The sequence below is a fragment of the Pelodiscus sinensis genome, chromosome 1 (genome assembly GCF_049634645.1).
Source record: "Pelodiscus sinensis isolate JC-2024 chromosome 1, ASM4963464v1, whole genome shotgun sequence".
Classification (NCBI taxonomy): Eukaryota; Metazoa; Chordata; order Testudines; family Trionychidae; genus Pelodiscus; species Pelodiscus sinensis.
The window spans coordinates 61,608,507-61,634,584 of NC_134711.1; the positions used below are offsets into that span (position 1 = coordinate 61,608,507).

General features: G+C 40.5%; 1 protein-coding gene across 3 annotated transcripts in view; it reads left to right on the forward strand.

The window, feature by feature from the left end:
- The first annotated feature begins 658 nt into the window (after positions 1–658).
- HMGA2 (high mobility group AT-hook 2) overlaps positions 659–26,078 on the forward strand; it is a 213,477-nt gene continuing 188,057 nt past the window's right edge. The window contains exons 1-4 of one of the 3 annotated variants that reach the window (XM_075931197.1): positions 659–969; positions 1,381–1,579; positions 3,970–4,056; positions 12,495–12,545. In XM_075931197.1, the coding sequence (XP_075787312.1) occupies positions 1,463–1,579; positions 3,970–4,056; positions 12,495–12,545 (255 nt within the window). In that variant the 5' untranslated portion in view covers positions 659–969; positions 1,381–1,462. Of the gene's footprint in view, positions 1,580–1,602; positions 1,838–3,969; positions 4,057–12,494; positions 12,546–26,078 lie in introns of those variants that run through there. The other 2 variants (XM_075931194.1, XM_075931193.1) reach the window with 2 other exon arrangements.

Here is a 26,078-nt window from a genome sequence, read left to right on the forward strand (position 1 = left end):
GGTCTAGAAGAACTAGTGTTTGAACTTTTCTATGGATGCAAGGAGATTCATCTCTGTGCCATATCCTGGTGCAGATGTTTTACTTTTAAAATTATTCATTACATACATCAGAAATGTCGACTTTCTGAATCAGGTGCTATTTGCAAGATTATTAACCTTATTGGATTTCTTTACCCCTCATTTGGAGCCCTTGTGCAGTGGTTTGGAGGCAGGACAAAAAGTCACTGGAGGAAGCAAAACAGCAGCTATTAGAAAGGTTGAGTGACAAACTTTTATGCCTGACTAGGTGTTGTTCAGGAGGGAGGTGCATTTGTACAGCTGCCCAAACACTTGGCTTGTGCAGGCTGGAGAGAAATGACCGATGATGCTGGTCTGTAACCAGAAATGACCAATGGTGCTGGGACAGTTTTTAAAGTGGAGGTGCTGAAGGTGGACAGCCTATTTCTGGGATATTATTTGTACTTCAAGCTGGACATGCAGGCAGTATCCCCAGCACTCCCTAGTTTCAGTACTTATGCCAGAGGACCGGGGAGTGGGCAGTGGGAATCCCCGGCCTGTCCCTTTAAACCTGCTGCAGGGAGTTGGGCATGAACGATACTGGACACGTGAGTTGGTCTCAGTGTGCTCTAGTCTGCCTCTGCTTCCAATGCTGCTGTATTTCTGTTTTCTCTGGCCCAGGTCCAGCCCCCGATCCTAGGTTTTTCGCCCTGCCTCCTACTCCTCCTCGTATTTTTTTTCACCCAGCGCCCTCCTATTTTTTCCACCCACGGACAAAGGTGTTTTGGTGGTTTTTTTGTTTTGTTTTTACTCATCCCCGTTGAATCCGTGGGCAGGACTCGCCTAATAATATTTCCAGCCCCAGCAGCTCACATCACAGACACAACCGCAGCTCTCGCTCGCTCGGCCCCCGCCCGGGTTTTTAAATGATCGCTCTTTCGCTGCCGCTCCCGAGCCCCCCATCTGCACAGAGTGCGTGACTCCGGACCCTGTCACCCCTGCCTTTCCAACGTGTAGTCTCTTCATGGGTCCCGAGCCGATCCCGGGGCCATAGCCAATTTTGCAAGAAGATATTTTCTCCCCCACTTGGTTTGCTCCTGCTCCGCTTGCAGCGGTTCCCCCCCCCCCTCCTGGCATTTGTAGGGCTGCAATTCACCCTCCCCCCCTTGAATTGCTCCGCGTTACTAACGATCCCTGTTCCCAAACCGTACAGGAGAGAGAGAGAGGGAGTCCCCCCCCCCCCCCACTACCAGCACCGCTGCCACCATCACCTCCTCCTCCCCTTCTCTCCTTTTTGGCAGCACCAGGACGTCCGGTGTGGCGGTGGTGGTGGCCGCGAGCGGCGAGCTCTCGGGTTGAACCCCCCCCCCCCCCCTTCCCCAGCTTTCAAGGTGCTCGGAGCGATTGTTCCCGGCTGAGCAGCAGCAGCAGCGGCGGCGGCGGCGGCGGCGGCAGCAGCGGCAGGATGAGCACGCGAGGGGAAGGAGCCGGCCAGCCTTCCACTTCCACCGCTGCCCAGGAGCAACCTGCAGCCCCCGCGCCGCAGAAGAGAGGACGGGGCAGACCCAGGAAGCAGCCACAAGTCAGTACAGCCCCCCCCCCCCCGCGCCCCGCCATGCGTGCAGGCACGGAGCGCGCGCGAGCCAGCGGGGCCAGGCTCGGGCTCCCCCCGCTGCCACTGAGCTCCCGGGGAGCGGGCGCGAGGGTGCGGGGCTTTGTTGCGCGCCCTTGCCCGGAGAGCCCGCCGGCGAGGGGAAGGCGGCGGCGGCGCGGGGCGGGTTGCCGGGCAGAGAGTTGCTGGCTATTGTGCGCGGCGGCGGCAGCGGCGGCGCCTTTCAATGTAAATGGTGCAGCCCGGCGCGGCGCGGAGCCGACCAACCAGCGCGCGCTGGGCCAGCCCCGAGCTGAGTTTGAAATTGCGAGAGGGCGAAGGGACGGGGCTGCGCTGGCTCCCTCCTCGCCCAGCCAGTGCAAGCTGCTGGGGAAGGGGGGGGGGGGCACGTGGGGGTCAGGTCCCACCGGGGGCTGCTTGACCAACCCAACCCCTCGGGCTGCCCCTAGCTCCTGAGGTGTGCGGGGGGGAAAGGGGGGGAGGACGGGGCTGCGAAGTCGCTTGGCTTTTAGTGCCCCCCTTGGTGCGCACAGAGGTGCCCCCCCACTCCCGGCGGGGGAGGGTGCTGCAGGGGCAGCGGCTCAGTCCCAACACCTTTGCATTTCCGGAGCCCTTTGCCAGGCAGGTCGTTCTTTCACCTCCCGGGGGGGGGGGCTGTTCCGGGTTCTGGCCGGTCCCCCTCCCTCCCCCCGCGGTTTGCACCCGCCGGGGAGCTTCAGGGAGCCCAGAAAGGGGCACATCGGGCCCCTTCTTCCCTTGCAGAACCTGACTCGGGTCAAGCTTGCTAGGCTCGTGCCTCCCCCCTTTCTTGTCTGGAGTGACATTGCCCCTCCGCTTCCCCGAGTCCGGCTCCTTTCACCCCCTCCGCAGCGAGGTAGGCTGCGGGGACTTTGCCTGCGGATGCAACTAATTAAGCGTGCAGCGTTGCAGGGGCTGCACGCGGGAGCGGCAAGCGGGGGGTTTTGTTTGCCATAGTTCGCAGGCTTCGGAAGTACCTAGTGGAAGTGTGTGGGGATTTCTAGTGAGCTCATTTAAACTGACTTCCGCGGGCTTTAAACGTGTTTACTCCATTCACTAGCATCCCCTCGCTTCCTTCAAAGCAAATCAGATGCGTAGAAAATGTTATGGGAGCTGAGATGCACAAGATCCCCAAAGGCATTCCCTTGAGCTGGGGGGATATGCAGCTGCTTCTGCCCCTCCAGTGTGCTCCTAAAACATGCACAGAAAATACTTATAGAAAACCACAAAAGTGGAGCCCCACGTTTTCCCGCTCTGCCCTGTGATACATAGTCAGCCTTGAGAAGCTTTCTGCCCCTCCAACTCACTTTACAGCTGGCTCTGACAACGTGGTCTTGCAACAAAACCAACCAGTAGCAGTGGGCTCTGCAAGTTTTGAGCAGGGCTTTTTTAGCATTTGAATGGCTCGCAGATAAAACCTGAATCTCCTAAAACGTGTTCGATCCAGATGTGCACAATGTTGCTCTGGTTTGCAATTTAGAATCGTGTCAATTATTCTTTTCCAGATTATCTAAATGTACCAGGGAATTTAAAATCTGAAGGGTTTAGGCTGGTTTAAGTTAACAAACTGCATTTAATTAGTTTTACCACATCCTGTAATCAGAATGAAATGTTCAATAGAAGAGTTTTATAGTATTTATGATTCACTGAATAAATATTTGGAATCTGAACTATTAGTCATTCATATCCATTTTAATGACTGGCTTATTTACTATCAAACACAGGGACCAGTTAAGAAAATTGCTAAAACAATCACTGTTCTTGTACAGCTGTGTTAAACTTTTTACAGATATTTTATTTCCATATATATATTATATATAATACCAAAAATATGTTGTAAATAAATCTTTACATTTTAACAAAAGGCAATTACATTTGGACTAAGTGGAAATAGAATGCAAACTTCATAGCAGTAAAAGCAAATAATAAACTATTTGTGCCCTTGAGAAAAACCTGCAGATTATTTTCCATTTTTTCAGTATTCAGCTTTTTAAAAAAGTATTTGTGATAGAAACGACATGATAGCTGTATACTCTTATGGTGAAATGTAAATGAACTGGGGTAATTAATTCTGAATAACCGTCCTTCCACAAAGTTTGCAATTGTCATCCCTGTTCACAATTTGTGTTTTCTGGTATGGTTTTACTGTTGTTAGAATACACAGATTTTCATTATGTTGCTACATATTTACAATTTAAATGAAGGCTGGCTACTTCATTTAAACTTTGTATCATTCACTTATATTTCATATACTTTTAAGTAGTAGTTGTTGATACTTAAGATCTATTTGGGTAGTTTCTTGTGGGGATTCTTGCCACAATAGCATGTTTTCCTGTGTGTAGGAACCAACTGGAGAACCATCTCCTAAAAGACCAAGAGGAAGACCAAGAGGAAGCAAAAACAAGAGTCCCTCTAAAGCAGCTCAGAAGGTGAGATTATTGGGGGAGGGGGAGAGTGGAAAGGGAGAGAGAGGGAGTTCTTAACATTTACTGTCCACTCACCAGTTACTTTACAAATTATTTCAGTCATTCAGCCTTTGAACTGTAGGGCTTAATCCATTTTTTAATAATGGAGGACACATATTTTCTGCATTTTACCTTTTTAAGATTTGAGTTAACATTTACTGCAGAAAGACCCTAGGCACAGGAACATATGAAGACAATTTACTTTTTGAACAGTGCATAGAGTATGAAATAATATGACATACTGATTGAGATTTTCTGCAGCTAGCATTGTAGTCTAGAAAGACAATATTATTGATTATTATTAATATTATTTCCCCAGCTTAATATTTATATATGTCTCCTGTGCAGAAAAATGAAGATTCATTTCCTGTACACTCATTTACATTGCTACTTCAAACTAAATCTGTCTATTAAGGCTAAATGCTTCATCAAAACATATGGTAATTAGAAATAAATCCAATTATGTGTTGATAGAAATAAGTGCATTTTTTGAAATTTCCAGTTTTAAAATGTGATGGTCAAGTAAATTGTGAGTTACTGTAACAGCCTGCTGTGTATCATTCAGTAATTACTTTAAAACAGACTGTTTCTTGAAGCAATGTTAGTTCTTTGGTCCACTCCTACAATTTGGTATTGCTATGAGATACATACCACAGTGGTTCTCAATATGTTTAGCAATGGTATGGTCCAGTGAAGTCAATCTTTTAGTTAATAGATTTTAAATTGCAAGTTTAGCCTGCAAAACTAGCTTAATTTTATTTAAATTTGCCAATGCTCTGCATTATAAAATCTTGCTAACAGGACCAATAATACATTTATGTATTTGATTTTTTTGAGTGAACATAAGATGTGGAATAGAAGCATGTAGTTTTGTAAATAAATACAGGAGTAATGGCTCTGTGGAGGGTTCCATAGCAATTAGCACTAATTTACAGGTACTAAGTTGAAAACAAAAGCTTACTAAATCTGGGAGTGAACTGTGGTGCTTAAGTGTATCAGTGTCTTTTACTCTTTTGTAGTTATGTGGTAAAATGTGTGTAGGAAGATGGCTGTTGGCTTATCTAATTATGGTTAATTTTAAAATGTGGTTTACTTTGTGCCTGTGGGCACTGACCATGTTAAGTTTGATAGTTTTCAATGTTATAAATTACAATAGCAACTAGTGATAAATATTAAATTGTTTCATGACTGTTTTAAATGTTTTAAACATGAGTTGAAGAAACATTTTTCTACATTGTTTGAATTTCCAAATATTTTTTAGTGTCTGGGTTGGGAAAAAAACAGTACATTCAATCAATCAATCAACTGATAAGTTGGTAAAATTGTACTTTTCAGGTTAGATATTTAAAATCTACAAAATCCACTTGGTAGGTTTATTTATGTTTTTTTCTTTATATAGTTAAAAATGTACATCAGATTAAGTACTAAACACATTACATTTGATACTTCAAAAGAGAGAATACAAATACCTGTTAGTTTGGAAAATCCAAATTTGAGATTAAATTATTTGAATATTACTGTTGGGAGAGTAGACATTACTGTATGTAATATTTCCAGAAAGAATAACAAATATAATTAATTCTTCATGGAAATGTATTTTCAAAAGATATTTCTGGTAGATATATTAAAACCTGTTTTTTAACATTAGTGATTTAGAAATAATAATAAATTAGATTTTTTTTATTGTACAAAATTATATACTATGCAGTTTAGTTACATTCAGACCATTTTGGTGCATGTAGTTTCCTTTTAGGTTGAATTAAAAACTGAACAAGTTAATAGCACCTTTTTGATTTTCAAAGTTCACTCAAGTAACTACTGTAATTAAGGCAAACTCCACAGAATAAAATTTGATGAAGGGGCATATATCTTATTTACTATTAAAAAACTTTGATGTTTCCTTAAATATAAGTCTCTTATGTTTTTAGTTTTTGTGATGGAATCATTAAAATATGCATCTTGGGTAAGATGCACAAGTACTTGATAAATTTTCCAAAGTGTAAAACAGTTGTAGAACTTTTAAAAATAAGTAAGCAAATAAATAAAGTAAAAGCCTTTGGATCATGTTTCAAATAGCTATTTGTTGCCCTTTAAAAATAGATGTTGTAATTTCACATTTGACACCTCAATTTTTTATTTTGTTTAATTTCTTTTCTGATATCTTTCCTCATAGTGAATGTGATTTGAAAAGTTTGCTCATTTAAAAACAAAGAGCTCCTGGTTCAGTAGTTGTTGGTATCACTTTTTAAAATAATGAATTGCAGTTGTAATTTTCTGACATACATATATAAATTGAAGGGCCTCTATATCCTTTTCCAGCTCTCAAAGCCCTGCTTGTTAACTTTGTTAAGACTGTATACATGTGAACTTGGTTGCTCTACATGCAGTTGAAAATTGCTGGAATTTCTATAGATTAGTGTGTGGCCTATGGTTTTCAAAGTGAGCTCATTGAAATGTACTATAGTGTTCACAACATGTAAGATAAACGTACACCACTAGAACCCACAGAGCGGACATGAGAAGGCACTCATGATTAATTGATTGGGTGTTCTCTTGCAAACCATTACACATAACAATTAAAAATGTATTACACAAACTGGCAGGGAGCTAAAAATACTCAGACAAGTATTGGAACTTTGTTTTGTTATACTTTAAAAAGTAAATACCCTTAAATCAGTTGAGGCACCATTTGCCCAGGGATCATGATTCTATGGTGTATTTAACATTTCTTGGTGTATGGTTTTTTTTTTTTATCTTGCAGAGCTTGTGTTTGGACTTAGTAAACTGGCCTTGGGGCATTTGAAAACAAACTGTGCTTGTTAGGAAATTAGCAATGTGAAACTTGACAATGCATGCAGAATGTTGCAAGATCAATTGGACAGCTAATAATGTAGCTGTTACTCTAATTTCAGGTAATGCACACATAAAAACTGACTTGCATATAATACATATCTAGACTTGGAAAGATAGAGTTTTATCTGTAAATGTTGGCGAGTGTTAATTTCATTGTTCACACACAAAATATTTCCATCAATAACGATCAATATTTACTGAGAAGTAAAGTAAGAAAAATGCTGCTTGATAACTGGAGCTTGATTTAAGAATATTTACTTTGCATATTTTGATGTGATGCTTGCAAATTGTGTTTGAATGATTTTAAAGTTTTATCTTTTTGAATCTCAATGACGGCTATCATTAAATAATTATTGTCTGACCCTTTCATAATTTCCACAACTGTGAAAATTTAAATAATTAAAATTCTTAAAAAATGCTTAAAACTCAAGATTTTGTGCAACAGTGAAAAATTAAATAGATAAAAATAAAAAGGCATAAAAACAAACTGATATCATTCAAAATTATATAAAAATAGAATTCTATCAAACTTAAACACAATTAACTTCTTAGATCAATACATGAGGTAAACCTGCATTTTATAAAAGAACACTCCAGCCAGCCGCTCAATCACTTTAATTTTCCACAAACAGTGAATGTGAATAACATATTAACAGATGACTTGCAGGAGAAAGACACAAAAGAACTCTAATCACATTGTACTGGAGTGTTTAGATTTACTCTATCATTGGAGCTTTGAACAAGTCCGGCTCTGATTGATTTAAACCAAAAATGGAGAATAAATGGAGATCTTCTCTTTTGTAAGGACTGTCTGTTTGACTATGCAAAAAGGACAGCATATCGACATCCTTTTATATGTTCTTGGTTGCCCTGTACCTATGTTTTGTTATACTGAGGTAACACTGTTACCAGTACATCTCCATTTCCCTTATGCATTCAGGGCTTTTCTTTGTTTAGCTCCTATATTTATGCTAAATAAAATTCCCCTTATTTGCAATGAAATAATATGCTTTTGAAGTAAAACATAAGAAATAGTTACTGTGTGTCATAACAACAGAAAACTTTAGAAATGCATCCCAAGAAGTGCTCTTATGTCATCTTCACTTTCAATTTAAAAGTTTATGTCCAGCTCATTTGTTTTTCATTAGAATGAAATAACTCAAAACCCACTTGAGTTGGGAAATGCTTACTTTTCAAACCAATTTTAGTGGTACTGTATGTATCTACACCTTGTTATATGCCTTCTATGAAGAGAGGTTTGTGTTGTTTAAGTTTATGGTTAGGTGAAATCTGTACCTTTTGAAATCAGTGAGAGTTTTGCCCCTGACATCTTTGGGACCATTGTTTCATCCTAGGTCGGTTGATGAAATTCTAGTTGACTATGAGAAAAGGTTAAAATAACTGGGCATGTTTAGGCTTGAGAAAAGAAGACTGGGGGGACAGCCTCAGTGTAGTGGACTATACTTGATGGCTTTTGGAGGTCCCCTCTGGCTCTGCATTTCTGTGATTCTACTATTACTTTACCATATTTAATCTGTTATTACTAGTACTAGCTATAATCAGGTTTGGGAAAAACAAGGTGTGATTCACAGATGGTGATTGTACTTAAAAGATGGAGACTACAGCTAATAAGTTGTTTTCAATAAGATGTGTCAGGCATGACGCCCAGTTTAGTGGTAAATTGGGTAAACTTGACATGGAAGCTGTAACAAGATTATGACTGCTCAGTTCCTCAGTGTCCTTTTATTACTTTTTTAATAAAGTGACTCTTTATTAGAGAGACACTTCATTGTGCAAGTTCTCTTGACTAGATTTAATAAACAGTGATCTTTGTTCAGAGAGCTATCAGTTACTTTAGCTGGGCTATCCCTTTGACTCATTTTATCTTGACATCTCAATAGATCATTTTGCAAAACAGTTTACAATATATGGAATCTGTTGCATTTGGGTTCCTGCTTGACAATATATAGATGCCTGAAGAACACTTTATAGCCATTAAATTACTGACATTTATTTTGTCTTGTTAATTTCCTTCAACTGTACAGTTTTTGCTTGGCATTGCCCATCCATGCACTAAGAAGGTGGTGGGAAAGACAGACTCCATTTTTGCTAAGTCTAGTACAGCATGAAGCAGCTTGAAATTGCCTGGTGCTACTGAAGCTTTGAGGAATTGCAGATCTTTCCATTGGCTGTTTACTGGCTTTCATATGAAAAGGACTGAAATAGCGGTTGTGATAGCATGAAAAACACAATTTTCTCAGAGACATATTTTGTGCTCAGAAAGCTACTTAATTCATTTCCACTCCCAAAATAATTTATCAGAGCACTTAATTGTTTATAATATGGCACATAAAAGTTTGTTAATTTAAAAAATGAAAAACACCTTTAAACTGCATATATTATAATTTTCTTCCCCTTGCTCAGCTTTTCTATGTTTAATGTTCAGTGTTGAATGTTGTTATATAGAGCAAAGTCATGCCTCTTCATGTTGTGTCATGTGATGAGATATAAACCAACACAACACACCTTATGCTACATTGCATCAGAGGATTTAAAAAAAAAAAAAAAAAACAGCTTCCTTTGATTAAGTAAGTATAAACTGAAGTGGGTAGCTGAGACCACTTGCAAACTGCCGCCCAAATAAAACTGTTTGTTATGTTTGGGAGGTTTGGTGCTCACTCTGGATTTGTCCCTCACACCAGACACAACAGTGTAATGAAAGCAAACAGCTAGTGGAGCAATTAAATTTAGTTGCTCTAAATATCTATTCCAAAGGCAAAGTAGTGCTGTTGGATTGATATATTTAACTTCTTGTCAATTAAAATAAATTTGCGTGGAAAAATGTAAAATGATTTGAGAGGATCACTGCTAAATAGCTAGTCATGACTCCAGGTGTTTAAATTAAATTACAGCATTCATCAGTACTTTTCCTTCTTGTTTGTCCAAGAAGTGTTTTGTCTTTGCCTTTTAGAGAAGTGATAAAATGTCCATTATGGAAGTCCTTGTCATTCTGCAGTTTAGTCTATGGAAACCTTCCTGTTTGCTTACAGCATCTCTCCCTACCAAAACATAATGAACTAGAATGCACTGCTGTTTGCCCAGCTCACCTCTGGGAAAGATTTGGTTTTGATAAGAACTATAGAGATGTTTTTCTTCTGACATGAGGTGGAAATAATATATACCACTAACATAATGTCTTTCATTCCAAAGGGTCCTTAAGCACTTTATAAACTGATATACAAATTATACACAGGGAACACTTTTCCCTTACTGAAATGTAGCCACTTCTCAGGTGAAACGTTGTTAATAGCACACAACCACATTGAAGGAGAGTCTAGGACTGGAAGTGAAGATTGATTATTCAAAGAAATCTGCATGGACTCTCCAGTTAAGTTACTTTATATGGTCTAGGTCAACTTAATAGGTTTTATAAAAGTTAGATTTCCAGACCAGGTCATCTAGTCCAGTATCTCCTGTCTTCTGACAGTGGCTAATGCCAGGTTCCCCAGAGGAAATGAACAGAACTGGTAACCATCAAGTGAGCCATTCGGTCTTCTTAGTTTACTACTCTTATTTAAGAGTAATAAAATCTTTTTTTGAAAAAGGAAGGGGTTGTTGTTTCTTTACTAAAATGCCAGGTATTGGTTTAGAGCATTTTGAACAAATCCTTTCTTTAATATTAATGCCTGAGATTGCTCAAATCATCACTGTGTGTCTCTTGGACATCATATACTAAAACTAATCTCTGTTTGCACTGCCTGGGTTATAAAGACCTAATAATGAAGGGTCTGAAGGGAAACAAAAACGTGTTAAATAGGTAGAGAATACAGCAAATGTACTTCTTAAAAAGTATTCTCATAAGAGGGTTTCACCTTACATGTAACACTGGCATAAACTGTTAAAGAGCAAGTTTACTCTTTTAACAAGTCTAAGTGATAATTTTGCCCTTTAGGAATGTGAATTTTATTTTCACACCTTTCTTCTTGGTGAGGTATTTATTTCAAGGTCATTTCACTGCACTTATAGAGTAAGGTTTATAGGTCTTGGCCCCAGTTCTTTCCCAGCTCAGATTCTCTTTCAGTGGGATTCATTTTACATGACAAGGCATTATGCTACATTATACAGAGATATGCCAATAAGTGATTTATGTAGTGAGACAATTGACTCCCGACTCCTGTGAAGAAGCAATATATGAAAACACGTACAATGCAGCAGGGACCTCCCCCGCCCCCAGATTTAAGGGATGAGTATGCACATAGGGTGAAATTCTGGCCCCACAGAAGAGAGTTCTGCTGTTGTCTTGAGTGGGTGAAGGATTTCACCTGTAGTTCACCTACTTAATTAGCACTGTTATTAATCACTGAGGGTACGTCTACACTAGCCCCCTACTTTGAACTAGGGAGGCTAATGAGGGTGACCGAAATTGCTAATGAAGCGCAGGATTTAAATATCCCGTGCTTGATTAGCATATTCCCGGCCGGTCGCCATTTTGGAAACTGACTAGTCCGAAGTAACTGCCCGCGTCTACATGCGGCAGAGAAGCGTGATTCTGAGATAAACCCCTTAGTTCGAATTAACAGTTAAACCTCTTTCCATGATTCATTTAACTGTTAATTCGAACTAAGGGGTTTATCTCAGAATCGCGCTTCTCTGCCTCGTGTAGACGCGGGCAGTTACTTCGGGCTAGTCAGTTTCCAAAATGGCGACCGGCCGGGAATATGCTAATCAAGCACGGGATAGTTAAATCCCGCACTTCATTAGCAATTTTGGTCACTCTCATTAGCCTCCTTAGTTCAAACTAGGGGGCTAGTGTAGACGTACCCATATTGCCTATGCTTGAGGGACATACTTTGTAAATAACATCACTTTATATGTAATTTTTTATTCAAGGATTTCAAAGTTCTATTACAAAAGTGGGTAAGTATATTTATCCCAGAGTCACCAAACAAACTACTGACAGAGTCCTGAGTGGAATCTGTTTTGTTTTGGTTTGAGCTCCTTGCATCAATCTTTGTGCCATGCTTACATATCAGATGCTATTTCTAGGGTATTTACCTTTGAATTTGTTTCCACCCTCAAAATGAAGACCTATATTGGAATGGTAAAAGATATGTTTACGGTTTAAAGGACATATTTGAAGCTGAAAAGGTAATGTTACCCAGAGTTAGGAAAGATATCACTAAGTAGAAATACACACACGTTCAAGATGATATTCTTTATCAAACATGCTGATTTAGTTTCTGAACATTATCAAGAGGAAAAACAGCAAATAGCCCGTTGGCTTTAAGAAGTTTCTTTCCTTTTTTAAACAAACTGTATTCTTTGTACCCTACAAGAGGGGATTTTATTATCTTTAAGACTATTCTATGAAATGTTAGAAAAAGGAATGTAGTCAAGATTCAAGCAATAGAGGAGAGAAAGACAGAGGCTTATTGCCACTCATCTAATCAGCAGATACATAATTATGGATAATATTATAAGAAATACATTTCAGTTACCAGGGCTGCAAAATAATGTTTGTTTATAAAATATGTTTTTTCACTTTACAGAAAGCAGAAGCCACTGGAGAAAAACGACCCAGAGGCCGGCCCAGGAAATGGGTAAGTATTTCACTTTCAGCCATTTGATTTATTTTTCTACTTTACAAAACATGTTCCAAAACCATTCTTTAGAAGACTGTTTCTGTTTTTTTTAAAAGAATGTCTCATTTCTTTCTCTTCTGCTGGGTGGGTGAAAGGGTTAAGGCAGTAGACATGTTATCTCAACTTTCTACCTTTAGACTCTGATAGTTTGCTCAAGACACTTTAGTACTAAATGTTTGCAGGCATTGAATAGTATGTGTCTCTTATCAGCATAAAAAGAGTCTCAACTCTTCCTTTAAAAAAAGGTAACAATGAGATAACTTGTTTGGTAATTGAGTAACAAAGGTTAAAGGGGGTATTATCAGGCATCAGAAAGTGATTAAGAAAGGCGATAAAATTTAAATGTAGTGTGTACAAGATAAAGTAAAAAAAAAAAAACAACCAGAAAAACAAAACCTCTTTGTCTCTTTAGTAATTCTCCACAATCCCTGGGAAACAGAGTACATTTCCCTCCCTCCTCTCCTCCCCCCAATTCTTAAAAGGAACAAAAATAAACTTTGGAAAATTTGCACCGAATGTTTTCTTTGTGTGGACCAGCTTTACACCTCACATAGACTGGATGATGTTATATTTTTCACTTGTCTTGTTATTAAATTTAAAATTCTGCTCTTTTCCATTGCTGTGGACTTCCCTAGTGTGAAAAACAAACTCATTTTTGGAAAGTGCCCTTGATCCTCTTGTTATACACATTTCTGGTTGCTTGAAGTCTAGAAATTCAGTGTTCTCGTTGAGGGCTGAAGTTGCTGCATACCTCTTGTATGCTTTCTTTTTTACTTTTCTCCCTTATACTGTACACACACTTTCAAAAGGAAAGCGATGAGATTGTCACCTGAAAAGCATCTATAGGTGTTTAATGGAAGACATTGACAGTGCAACTATAATGTTCCATAATAAATTCTCTATGGGTATGTCTACACTACCACCCTAGTTCGAACTAGGGTGGTTAATGTAGTCAATCGAAGTTGCAAATGAAGCCCGGGATTTAAATATCCCGCGCTTCATTTGCATCTTGCCGGGCGCCACCATTTTTAAATCCCCGGTAGTTCGGACTTCGTGCCCGTGGCTACACACGGCACGGAGTAGGTAGTTCGAATTAGGCTTTCTAATTCGAACTACCGGTACACCTCGTTCCACGAGGAGTAATGGTAGTTCTAATTAGAAAGCCTAATTCGAACTACCTACTCCGTGCCGCGTGTAGCCGCGGGCACGGAGTCCGAACTACCGGGGATTTAAAAATGGCGGCGCCCGGCAAGATGCAAATGAAGCGCGGGATATTTAAATCCCGGGCTTCATTTGCAACTTCGATTGACTATATTAACCACACTAGTTCGAACTAGGGTGGTAGTGTGGACATACCCTATCTCCTTCTCCTTCTCCCTGTACCTTTAACTTTTCCAATTCTGTCCTCCATATTTTTTCTATACTTGTTTTTCTTGTCCCATCTCTTCTTCATTTCCTTATGTTCTTCCTTCTATTTCCTCATCTTCATGTTGTCATTTCCTCCATATTAGCTTCCTTTGAAATATATTTTAAGACAGTTGTCAAGACATCCAGGCTTCCTAGAGCTAAAACAGCCCCACAGAAAGCTTCCAGCTATGACTGAGGTTCCCCAAAGTTTCAGAAGCTAAGCACAAGAGAGGAGGGATGGTTTTAACATACGCTATAAAAATAATCCTTTATTGTGATCCAGTGATAAAAGTACCTCAGGATCTTCCTCTAATATTGTGGAGAAAATCAGGCAATCATATACAGTATATAGTATACATGTCTACAGTATTTAGACTAGGCAGATTCTTTGTCCACAGAGAAGAAGCCCATTGGCATTAGGAGATTAGATGGTTTATAAAAACTTAAATGAATTGGTAACCTTCTCAAAGGTGGCTTGCATGAGGCAAACACTAAATAGCTCAGTAAAACATATAGCAATTACTGTCAGTTTCCTTATAAGGTTGTGTAGAGTTTTTTAGGGCCTGAGATTATATATGTGGATGCTAACTGATTTTGTCTGATCCTCGTATTAGGTGCAATCCCCAGGGAGGCCCATGAATAGCTATTTTATGAGAATAATTTATAACATCCAAACCATCTATTCTGAGTTTGGTGTATGTGGTTGTAAGCAGAATGTTGTTAACTCTGTGGGAATGGAAAATGTCACAGTTTGCGGTGCTAAGAGGAGCACCATCCTAGGCAATGTATCCAGAGATTAAGAGGTGTCTTCTCTAAAACAGAAAAATAATGGGTTTTTTTAGACAGCGTATTGCACTTTGGTTTGTGTAGCTTACACTGTCAAGAGTAAGCAGGCAGTAGCAACAAAGAAATAAATAGAGTACCATCCTTTGGGTGAAAAAATTGAACTGCAGAAATAAATTCTTGACTATCCCATAGAGGCAGTCTTCACTCTGCAACCAGTAAATGCTTTCCAACAATGCCACTCGGTTCCTTGAAATTAACGAGTATTTTAATGCTTTGTAGTATTTTCTTTTTGCAGATATCAGAAACAGAACCCTTTACCCATTTACTACTGCACTGCATGGTTGTTTTAGAGTGAATTTTAAAAATAATACACAAACTTGTACCTAACAATGGGACAATGTTATAGACATTGGGAAATATAAGTTCCATTTTCTCTCTTCTGATTTTCTGTTTTCCAACTTGAGTCAAACTTGTGGGCTTCCTTTTGCGTGTGATAAAATGGAGAGCCATATCTCATTTTATTCATAAAAAAAATTGTTAAATAATTAGGAGTCATTAGCATACCATCAATATTAAGCAGTATTTGCTGTGGAAATCAGTGAGGGATTCTATCTAAAAACAGATGGGCATGACATAATAAGACTCACTATGTTTTAACATCTAGTTTCTGTTCAGAAAACACTCTTTTTATCACATGAATGTAATTTGGATTTTTTAGCAGTTATTTTCTTTGTAAATGTAATACAGGGGTTCTCAAACTTCATTGCACTGTGACCCCCTTCTGACAACAAAAGTTACTACCGGACTCCAGGATGGGGGACTGAAGCTTGAGCCCTTGTGAACCGCACTGCTCCCGGTAGTGGGCCACCAAAGCTGGAGGGCTTCAGCCCCAGGTGTGGGGAGAGCGGGACTATATCCCAAAGCCCTGCCACCGATGGCTCAAACCCTTAAGCTTAAGCTTTGGCCCTGGGAGATGAGGTTCATACTTTGGCTCTAGCCCTGGCAGTGGGCTGTGGGCCCAGGCTCCAGCCATGATGATCTCATTAGATCGAAGTTGTGACCCGCTTTGGGGTCCCAACCCACAGTTTGAGAACCTGCTAATCTAATATATTTGTATCAAGCATTATTTTAAACAGTTATGTATCAATTAAAATAAAGAATTTGTTGATTTCCTTTGTGTATGCGAGGGTGGGGGAAAGAAATTTTATAGGGTGGATATTTTTCTAAATTTGTAACTTATTTTTGTGAGTCTAGAGGTTTGTGTCATATGTTGTTCATCAAATGGTAAAGTATTATTTCTGCTGTTTCCTTCAATATGCTCGTGCAGAAACATAGTAGCTAACAGACTTTTGTAGAATTCTGGTAGCCAGTCTTTCTGCCAGTTCAAATTAAGCATTTAATATTTAATATTTTATTAAATATTAAGCATTTAATATTTGTGATTCACAATATTTTTTAGAAGAGGGCCTACATGAATGTATGGAACCTGGGAAAAAAAAGCTGAAGTGAGAGGAGTAGAAACCTGATTTATCAGAAGTGTACAGTAAACCAAGCTATATATTTAATAAATAACATGGACTTTGAAAAACAGTCCAAGAAGATAAGATCCTCGTCTGTTGAACAAAAACAGTAAAGAATGAGTGGCTCTATAGGAAATAAATATTTGGTTATAAAGAAAAGCCATTTAGAGTTAATTGATTAAAAGCAATGGAGATAATAAGGAAGAACCAGATGGGATCCAACATATTTAGAATCAGAAATTCAGTTTCAGTTATACTAGACTCCATCTGTCACTAAAAGTTGTTGCTGGACATATGTGTGCAGTACAATACAATTGGGGGGAGGGAATCCTGTCATTTTAATAATGAAAAATATTTCGTTGTGTGCATGTTACCCTTTAATTTTAGACATTTTGATACAAGGACATGATCTAGGTTTTTTGTTGCCTGTGAAATATGCAGATGAAGCTTGTTATTAGTAGGACTAGGAGATTTACTTGGTGTTGCTCAGGTCCTTAACTCAAATGTTTGTTTTTCTTCAGTTAAATCATTTCTCTGGGACTCCGGGGGGCTGCAGATAAGAGTGTGCAGGCTGCCCCGGGGAGAGAGGACAGTCCCAACCCTCTCTCACGGGCCAGGTGAGAAGTGCCTATCCATGGCCACTGCAGCTGTAGTGGGCACAGTTTGGGGAGGGCTTCAGGTCCCTCACCTGGGGATAGACAAACAGATGCACGAACAGACAAACTCTGAATATAGAGATGTGTCTAAACAGCACTTTAAACTTGAAAAAAGATACACAATTTGTGCTACACAAATGGCGTATCTTATTTTGAATCTATTTCAAAGTAGCTTATTTTGAAATTTGGTGCATCTACACAGCACCGAATTTTGAAATAACACACTATTTCGAGCCATCCCTTAACCCTTATGCAATGAAGTTTATCGGGATGGCGAAGTAGTGCGCCCGTTATTTTGAAAAATATTTTGAAAGAACGATTGGCTTGTGTAGATGCGGGGTAGCTATTTTGTGATACCTGTGGTATCCTGAAATAGCTGTGCCGTGTAGACGTACCCAAGCAGATAGCTGGCTCTTTCTCCACCTCTGCCCCCTGCTGTCCCAATGGAGTTATAACTGTCCTGGTCCCCATCTCTGGCCCCTTGCTGCTCCTCTATGATCATTTTATGATATAACTGTCCCTCCTACCAGACCCCTCCTTTTCTATTTCATGAGAAACAATTGAATTCCAGTCTCATCCCATTGTCCTGGCACAACCAAACCCTCACCTTGCTTTGAGTTAGGATAAAAGGAAGTTGCATACCAAATTTGGTGATCCTAGCTCTTAACATTTAGGAGAGTTCTTGAACAAACAGACTCCCGGATGGACAGACAGACACGCAATCTCTCTAAAATATATAATAGATTACTATTGTATGTGTCATAGCAATTTGCAGAGATAATGAAGCCAGGGGGCCCCATTGAAGTGGATGGGAATTTTGCCATTGTCTTCAATGAAGCCAGGATTTTAGTGGTGGAGCCTAACCCTAATCACACTGGAGTCAAGGTATATCTACACAGCACCCTAAACTCAAAATAAGATACGCAAATTGTGTCTCTTATTTCGATTGAATTTTGAAATAATATATTTTGAAATTTGGCACGTCTACACAGTGCCAAATTTTGAAATAACATGCTATTTTGAGACATCCCTTAACACTCATGGAACGAAGGTTACAGGGATGCTGAAATAGCGTGTTCTCCTCTGAAAGACCTATCTCGAAATAGCCAGTGTGTTTAAAAGACATGGGGTTGCTATTCAGGTATACATGTGGTATCCCGAAATGGCCCCGCTATGTAGACGTACCTTCAGTGAGAAGCAGGGGTAGTTCCACATTGCCATGTCCCAAGGAGACTGCACTTCAAACTTCCACATTTTTTACATCTGTGTAAGGCTAGTAATCTGAGTGAAGTACTTTGTTGAGGCAGAAGCAGAACAGACCGAATAAGCAGTTATAATACAATTCATTCCAATGGATCATATTAAAAAGTCCTGGAAATTTCACAGACTTCTAGTGCTCTCAGACTTCAGTTTAATGGAGAAACCTGAAACCTCATTCCGAAGATGATGCTTTAAAAGGGTATTCCAGATTGGTTTTTAGAATGTCTGATTTCACCCTAACATTGTTTAAATTGAAACAAAACATTTCAAAAGCAAATAAAATAGCCAGGCATATTCCAGAACTCCATATGCACATGTTATAACTTTGTAAGGGGTCTGGAGTTGATGCGGATAACTGATTGACATAATGGTATAGTAATATGAAACTATCTGGTAAAGGATAATACAAAGGATTATGTAAAACTCCTACAATAACTTGCTTATAACAGCAAAGATAAAGTAGTTAGTTTCTAAGCACAAATGCACACGCACAAAATCATTGAACCACAAACAACAGATCAATATGATTTTTTTGATAATATGACTTTTTCTTGCAGGCAGACTTATTTACTGCTAAATGTGCTAAACAGTTCATTCCAAATAGGAAGATGATAAAGCAATCAGAAGTAAACTCCATTTCTCTATGCAAGGGTTTGAACTGATTTTAACATTTGTAGATAGACAAGTTTATGGTTCTGAGGTTTCAGGGTGTAATCCTACTCCTATTTAAGTCAATGGAAGGTTTGCCATTGTCTTCAGGAGGTCCAGGATTTCACCTTAAATGCTGAAAGTTAAATTAGGAGATTCAAAACTATTTTTTAAAAAGTGAAGAAAATGATTTTTAGCAGATAACTTTTATAAATGCATTTGAAGCAAAAGGAAGACAAGGATAGGGTAGGCTAATTATTGAATGGAGGAGGGGGGCAATAAGGGTATGTCTACACTACTGAGAACAATCGACGCTGACGCTGTCAATCTTCCAGGGTTCAAATTGGTGGTCTAGTTAAAACAGCCAATTCAAAAAGAGAGGGGCACTTTAGTCAATGCCAGTAACCCTGCTTTCACAAGGAGCAAGGGAAGTTGAAGGGAAACTGTTCTTCCTTTGACTTCCTGCAGCTGACCTGACCTTACTCTCTATAATGGTATAGACAGTACACTAATAAAGTTTTCAGACAATACCAAGCTGGAAGGGGTTGCAAGTGCTTTGGAGCACAGAATTAAAATTCAAAATGATCTGGACAATTTTGAGAAATGGTCTGAAGTAACTACAGTGAAATTCAATAAGGATAAATGCAAAGGACTCCATTTAGGAAGAAACAATCACTTGCACACATAGAAAATGGGAAATGATTGTTTAGGAAGGAGTACAGTGGAAAGGGATCTGGGGATCATAGTGAGCCACAAGCTAAATAAGAGTCAGCAGTGTGACACTGTTGCAAAAAAGGCAAACATTGTTCTGGGATGCATTAGTAGGAGTGTTGTAAGACAGACACAAGGAGTAATTCTTCCATTCTACTCCATGCTGATTAGGCCTCAATTGGAGTATTGTGTCCCATGCTGGGTGCCAAATTTGAGGAAAGATCTGGACAAATTGGAGGAGATCCAGAGAAGAGCAACACAAATGATTAAAGCTCTAGGAAACATGATCTATGAGGGAAGATTGAAAAAATTGGGTTTGTTTAGTCTGGAGAAAAGAAGACTGAAGAGGACATGTTCGCAGATGACACTAAGGTGAGGGTAGGGATAGGGTCCAATGTGACCTAGACAAATCGGAGGATTGGGTCAAAAGAAATCTGATGAGGTTTAACAAGGACAAGTGCAGGTTCCTGCATTTGGGATGGAAGAATCCTAAGCACTGCTACAGGCTAGGGACTGATTGGCTAAGCAGCAATTCTGCAGAAAAGAACCTGGGGATGAGAAGCTGGATATAAGTCAAAAGTGTGCCCACTAACAGCATATTGGGGTGCATTAGTAGGAGCATTGCCAGCAGATCTAGGGAAATGATAATTCATCTTTATTTGGCCCTAGTGAGATCATATCGGGAGTACTGTGTCCAATTCTGGAGTCCCCCCATTACAAAAACGATGTGGATGCATTGGAGAGAGTCTAGCAGTAGGCAACAAAAATGTGGGGTTGGAGCACGACTTATGAGGAGAGACTGAGGGATTTGAGCTTATTTAGTCTACAGAAGAGAAGAGTGAGGGGGGATTTGATAGCAGCCTTCAACTATCTGAAGGGGGTTCCAAAGAGGATAGAGAGATCTGTTCTCAGTGGTAACAGATGACAAAAGGAGAAGCAATGGTCTCAAGAGAGAAGGTCTAGGTTGGATATTAGGAAAAATTATTTCACTAGGAGGGTGGTGTATTACTGGAATGGGTTACCTAGGGAGGTGGTAGAATCTCCATCCCTAGAGATGTTTAAGTCTCGGCTTGACAAAGCCCTGGCCGGGTTGATTTAGTTGGAATTGGTCCTGCCTAGAGCAGGGGGCTGGACTTGATGACCTTCTGAGGTGTCTCTTTCAACCCTATAATTCTATGATTCTATGACATAACCATTTTCAAGTACTTAAAAGGTTGTTACAAGGAGGAGGGAGAAAAATTATTTTCATTAACCTCTGAAGATAGGACAGGAAGCAATAGACTTAAATTGTAGCAAGGATGATTCAGGCTGGACATTAGGAAAACCTTTCTAACTGTCATGGCAGTTAAACACTGCAATAAATTGCATAGGGAGGTTGTGAATCTCTGTCATAGGAGTTTTAAGAGCAAGTTAGACAAACACCTGTCAGGGTTGGTCTGAATAGATAATATTTGGTCTTGCTTTGAGTGCATTAGACTGAAATAGAAGCGTGGGAGCCTGTGTGTAACTGTGAACTTTAACCAATAAGCCTAGGCTTATTGGTTAACTGTTTACACAGTTGAACTTTCACATCCCTAGTGGATGGTCATCATTTTAGCAACCTAAAGATCTTGAATGGGCTTTTAAAACTACAGTGATCTAAATCATTGCCAATGTCCTCACTGTTCCTAAACTGAAAGTGTTGACATATGACATAAAATCAAGTTATATGAAGAACAATTTCGAAGTCTTAGAAAGCTTAATATGTATTGTATAATTTCCATACAAGATGATCTTCAAAAAGTATAATCTCTCAAAAGACTAGGATAACTGCAAAAGCAAGTTATCCAGGAACCTTTAAGATTATTTTTAATTACTGGTGAATCTTTAAAGTTTGGTAATTTGACATTTAATTTTTTTTTCATTTTATATTCTGGAGAAGGAAAACAACTTTTCTAAGTTGCAAGTCATTGAATGGATTGGAAAACATACCTTTAAAACATACTCTGCCTTGGATACATTTATGCTGTGTCTACACTGCACCCCTTTTCCGGAAAAGGGATGCAGATGACACAAGTCGGAATTGCAAATGAAGCGGGGGATTTAAATTTTCCCTGCTTCATTTGTATAAACATGGCTGCCGCTTTTTTCCGGCTCGGGGCTTTGCTGGAAAAAAGCGCCAATCTAGACGGGGATCTTTCGGAAAATAAAGCCTTTTCCGAAAGGTCCCTTATTCCTGATTTTAAGAGGATTTGAATTTCCCAGGCTTCATTTGCATAACCGCGGCCGGCCGCTTTTTCGAAATACTCTATTTCGAAAAAAAACCCGCTGTGTAGATGGTGTTATTTCGAGAAAAACTCCTTCTTTCGCAATAACTCTTACTCCTTATAAAATGAGGTTTAAGGGTTATTTTGAAAGAAGGGTTTTTTCTCGAAATAACTCCATCTACACAATGGGTTTTTTTCGAAATAGGGTATTTTGAAAAAGAGTCCGGCTGTGATTATGCAAATGAAGCCCAGGAAATTCAACTTTCTGCTTCATTTGCAATTTCGTTCGGCTGCATTTTCATTCCTCTCTCAAAAGAAGAATGCAGTGTAGAGATACCCTCAGAGAGGTGTGTGCTTCTTCATTTCTGTACTAGGTAGGCTAGGCTGTGTTTAAGATAAGATTCAAGTAAAGGACTTTGTATGTGATATCACAGTTATCATTCCTGATCAGAATTCTGGAGCCATATTCTCTGCTGGTATGAATCTATGTATGAATCCAAGGATGGCAATGGAGTTCTGCCCATTTATACCAATAGAGAATTTGATCCTAAATTTCTATGGCCTAGAATTAGTGCATGTTTACACTTAAAATGCTGCAATGACACGGCTGCACCATGCATTTGTGTATGGATTAACTATGCTGATAAGAGCTCCTCCCATTGGCATAGAGTGTTTTTATTAAAACACTACAATGGCACAGATGCATTGGTGCAGCTGAACTAAATGGGAGTTAGGCAGCTAACTGCCTTTAGAAATTTGGCCCAAGCATCTTGCCCTGGGTCACATAGGAAATCTTTGGAAGAGCCAGGAATAGATTTCTGATCTCCTGACAGTCGCCTAGCATTGTAAGAAGGTTGTCCTTCCTTACTTGTTCTCACATGTCTACTAGTTAGATGATGGAGCAGAGCACACATTTGAATTGTATCCCAAGCCAGTGCATTTGCTTGTTTTCAGTACCTATAGGCTAACGATGCATTCAGCACATGCATAGCTGTCAGAGTAATGAGGTAGGGAGGACTTGGAAGGGCATTACATGCTCTTTGTGTACAAGATGTATGAGGGAGTATCAGGACCAGTGTGAGTTTTTGTAACTGGGCTTGGCCCAGCTGTTACCAGGAAATGTATTTGATAAAAATATGAATACAATTATCAAACTAAGCTTCATAAGTTCCTTAAATAATTTTGAATTTAACTAATTTAGGTATTAAGACAAAAGCTGGTTTTTTAATATAGACACTGGACATGTCCAGTTAAAGGGCTCACACCAGAGCTGGCACTAGGCATAAGCAGACTAAAAAGTTGTTTAGGGTTCTGAGCAGCTCTTGCTTTTTATTATTACTTTCAGAAGAACTTGCCTGTGTTAGTATTTAAAAAACTATGTTTTCAAAAAGATCATAAAATAAACACCCCAAGCTCTGCTTAGTTTATTGGTATTTATTTATTTGTTTGTTTGTTTGTTTAAAATATTTTTACTCCACCTCTCTAATTAAAGTATTTGAGGTGGCTTACAACATTTTAAAAATACAATAGAAATATATATAAAAATTAAAATACGAGATGTGTTGGGGGGAGAGAATATTCCTGATTAGGATCCCCAGTGGTCTAGCACCTCTAGGGCATGTCTAAACTGGCGAGGAGATTGAGCCCCCATTCAATTCTGTGGGTCTAATATAGACCTGTAAATTGAACACCAAGAGCAGACCCCATTGGCATGTGGTATTCCTCATTCTGCAAGGAGTAAGGGAAGCTGATGGGAGGATGTGCTCCAGGCAGCCTCCCACTGTGTGGATGGGGTTTTTAGATACAGGCAGTCCCCGGGTTACGTACAAGATAGGGACTGTAGGTTTGTTCTTAAGTTGAATCTGTATGTAAGTCGGAACTGGCGTCCAGATTCAGCTGCTGCTGAAACTGACCGCCAATTCTGACTTATATACAGATTCAACTTAAGAACCCCAAGCGTCCCCAAGTCAGCTGCTGCTGAAACTGATCAGCGGCTGATTCCAGGAAGCCTGGGGCAGAGCAACTCTGCCTCGGGCTTCCTGTAGTCAGCCGCTGGTCAGTTTCAGCAGCGGCTGACTTGGGGACGCCTGGGGCAGAGCAGCTGGGGTGCTGCTGGGTTGCTCCAGTAGCACCGCTCCTCGCTCCTTGGCGCTACTGGACCAACCCAGCAGCACCCCAGCTGCTCTGCCCCAGGCGTCCTGATTCAGCCACTGCTGAAACTGACCAGCAGCGACTGAATCGGGACCTGGGGCAGGGCAGCTGGGGTGCTGCCGGGTTGGTCCAGTAGTGCCTAGAGTGGCGCTGCAGGACCAATCGGCAGCGCCCCAGCTGCTCTGCCCCAGGGTCCACAACAAAAGCCTGGTCTGCTTGGGGGGGGGCACACTAGCTGTGCCGCCCCCCCAGCAGACCAGGGACACGGGGAGCAGAGCCACAGCGGCAGCGGGGTGCCGCGCCTCTGAGGCTTTGCTCTGGCAAAGTCTCAGAGGCGCGGGACCCCGCCGTGGCTGCGGCTTCAGTCCCGGTGCCCCTGGTCTGCTGAGGACCGTCTCCAGCAGACCAGGGGCACTGGGACTGAAGCCGCAGCAGCGGCGGGTTCCCGCGCTTCTGAGGCTTTGCCAAAGCAAAGCCTCAGAAGCGCGGGAACCCGCCGCTGCTGCGGCTTCGCTCCCGGTGCCTGTGGTCTGCTGGGGACCGTCTCCAGCAGACCAGGGGCACCGGGAGCAGCTTACGAATGGGGCTTTCTCGCCCCGGAGCTCGCAGGCAGCAATCCGCCACCTCGACCTCCAGGGCGAGAAAGCCCCGTTCGTAAGTGCGGATCCGACATAAGTCGGATCCGCGTAAGTCGGGGACTGCCTGTACTTTGACTTCAGCTACGCAATTAATATAGCTGGAGTTGCATATCTTAGGTCAACCTTCTGCTGCACTGTAGTCTAGGCCCTAGTGTCTCTCTCTACAGACATAAAGAAGTCAACACCTTACACCCTTGAGTATATGGGGGCTGCTGGGAGATCTGGTGCCATGAATGTGTAAAAGTGTCATCTGATGGTTAGGCTGGTAATCATGATTCCTGGATTATCTTCCAGCTCTTACCATCAGCATAGAGTCATGGTGTCCAACCAGTTCTGAAGCAGTAGCTACTATAGTGGTTACTGCTATAGCAAACTAGCCACACTCAAGTGGCCAAATAGCCACAGGTGGTTAGTGGCTAGTGTGTGTGACACCACGGGCATAGAGTGTTTTCTGTGTGGTATGGGGGAAGCCACTTAATCCTTGTGTGCACAATGCTCATTTACACTATGGCCTCTAGCTGTAATGATAATCTTCCCCCATTTTACACTACTGTAGAGGTGATAGGAGCCTTTGTGTAAATGAGAATAAGGACCTCTGTGCTTAAATTCACCCATTTGGAATATGGAGTTTGATTATACATATTACCTGGGATACTTTAGACATGATTCTGCATTCTTTACATACCCTAATGGGAGATTTGGATGAAATGCAGGTTTGAAAATGTTCCAATGGCTTGGGGATAATTAATGTTTGGAAAATGCTTTGAGGTCCTTGAATGAAATCACTGCAGTCTATAAGTGCAAACATTATTATTTCCTTTCCCTTAATCATAAGACAAAGCTGTGTTTCATATTGAAATTCATTATTCTATTTTAGTTACAGTACAGGATTTTCAACAAGAAAGGGCGCTGTTCTCATTAAGTACAAGCACCCGATTCAAGAAAAGCAGTTTTTATACCAACACTAATGGACTTGATATGTGCCTTTAGTTAGCATTGCCCATTTATATCCATATGTCTGTGCTCAAATTTAAAACACAGCCAGTTTACAATAGAGTGATTATTTTTCCTTTTTGGAACCTGTGAGCAGTGTTCTTTAGACCTTTAACATAAAATATTGGGACAAAACCTGCTAATTGACTCTGAAAACACTAACATCACAGAAAGATGAATCCAGACCTTTATCATTTAAAGAGTCAATTAAGTAATTTCACATGTTGTAGAGACATTATCAGTAAAGGAACAGGAGATCTGCTCAGGCCTCAGAAAATCCAAATATTTTCATTCTTCAAGGAGAAGCTATAATCTGAAGCACCAAGCCCCAGGGAAGTGAAAGAGTGAATGAACAAGTGCATGGTAAATGTTATCTCTCTCTATATATAAACACTTTTTTTCCTGCGGGATGACAGAGTGACATCATGTCACCAGCGTCAGCAGGTTCTCTCAGCAAAGTGGGGAATCATGGGAC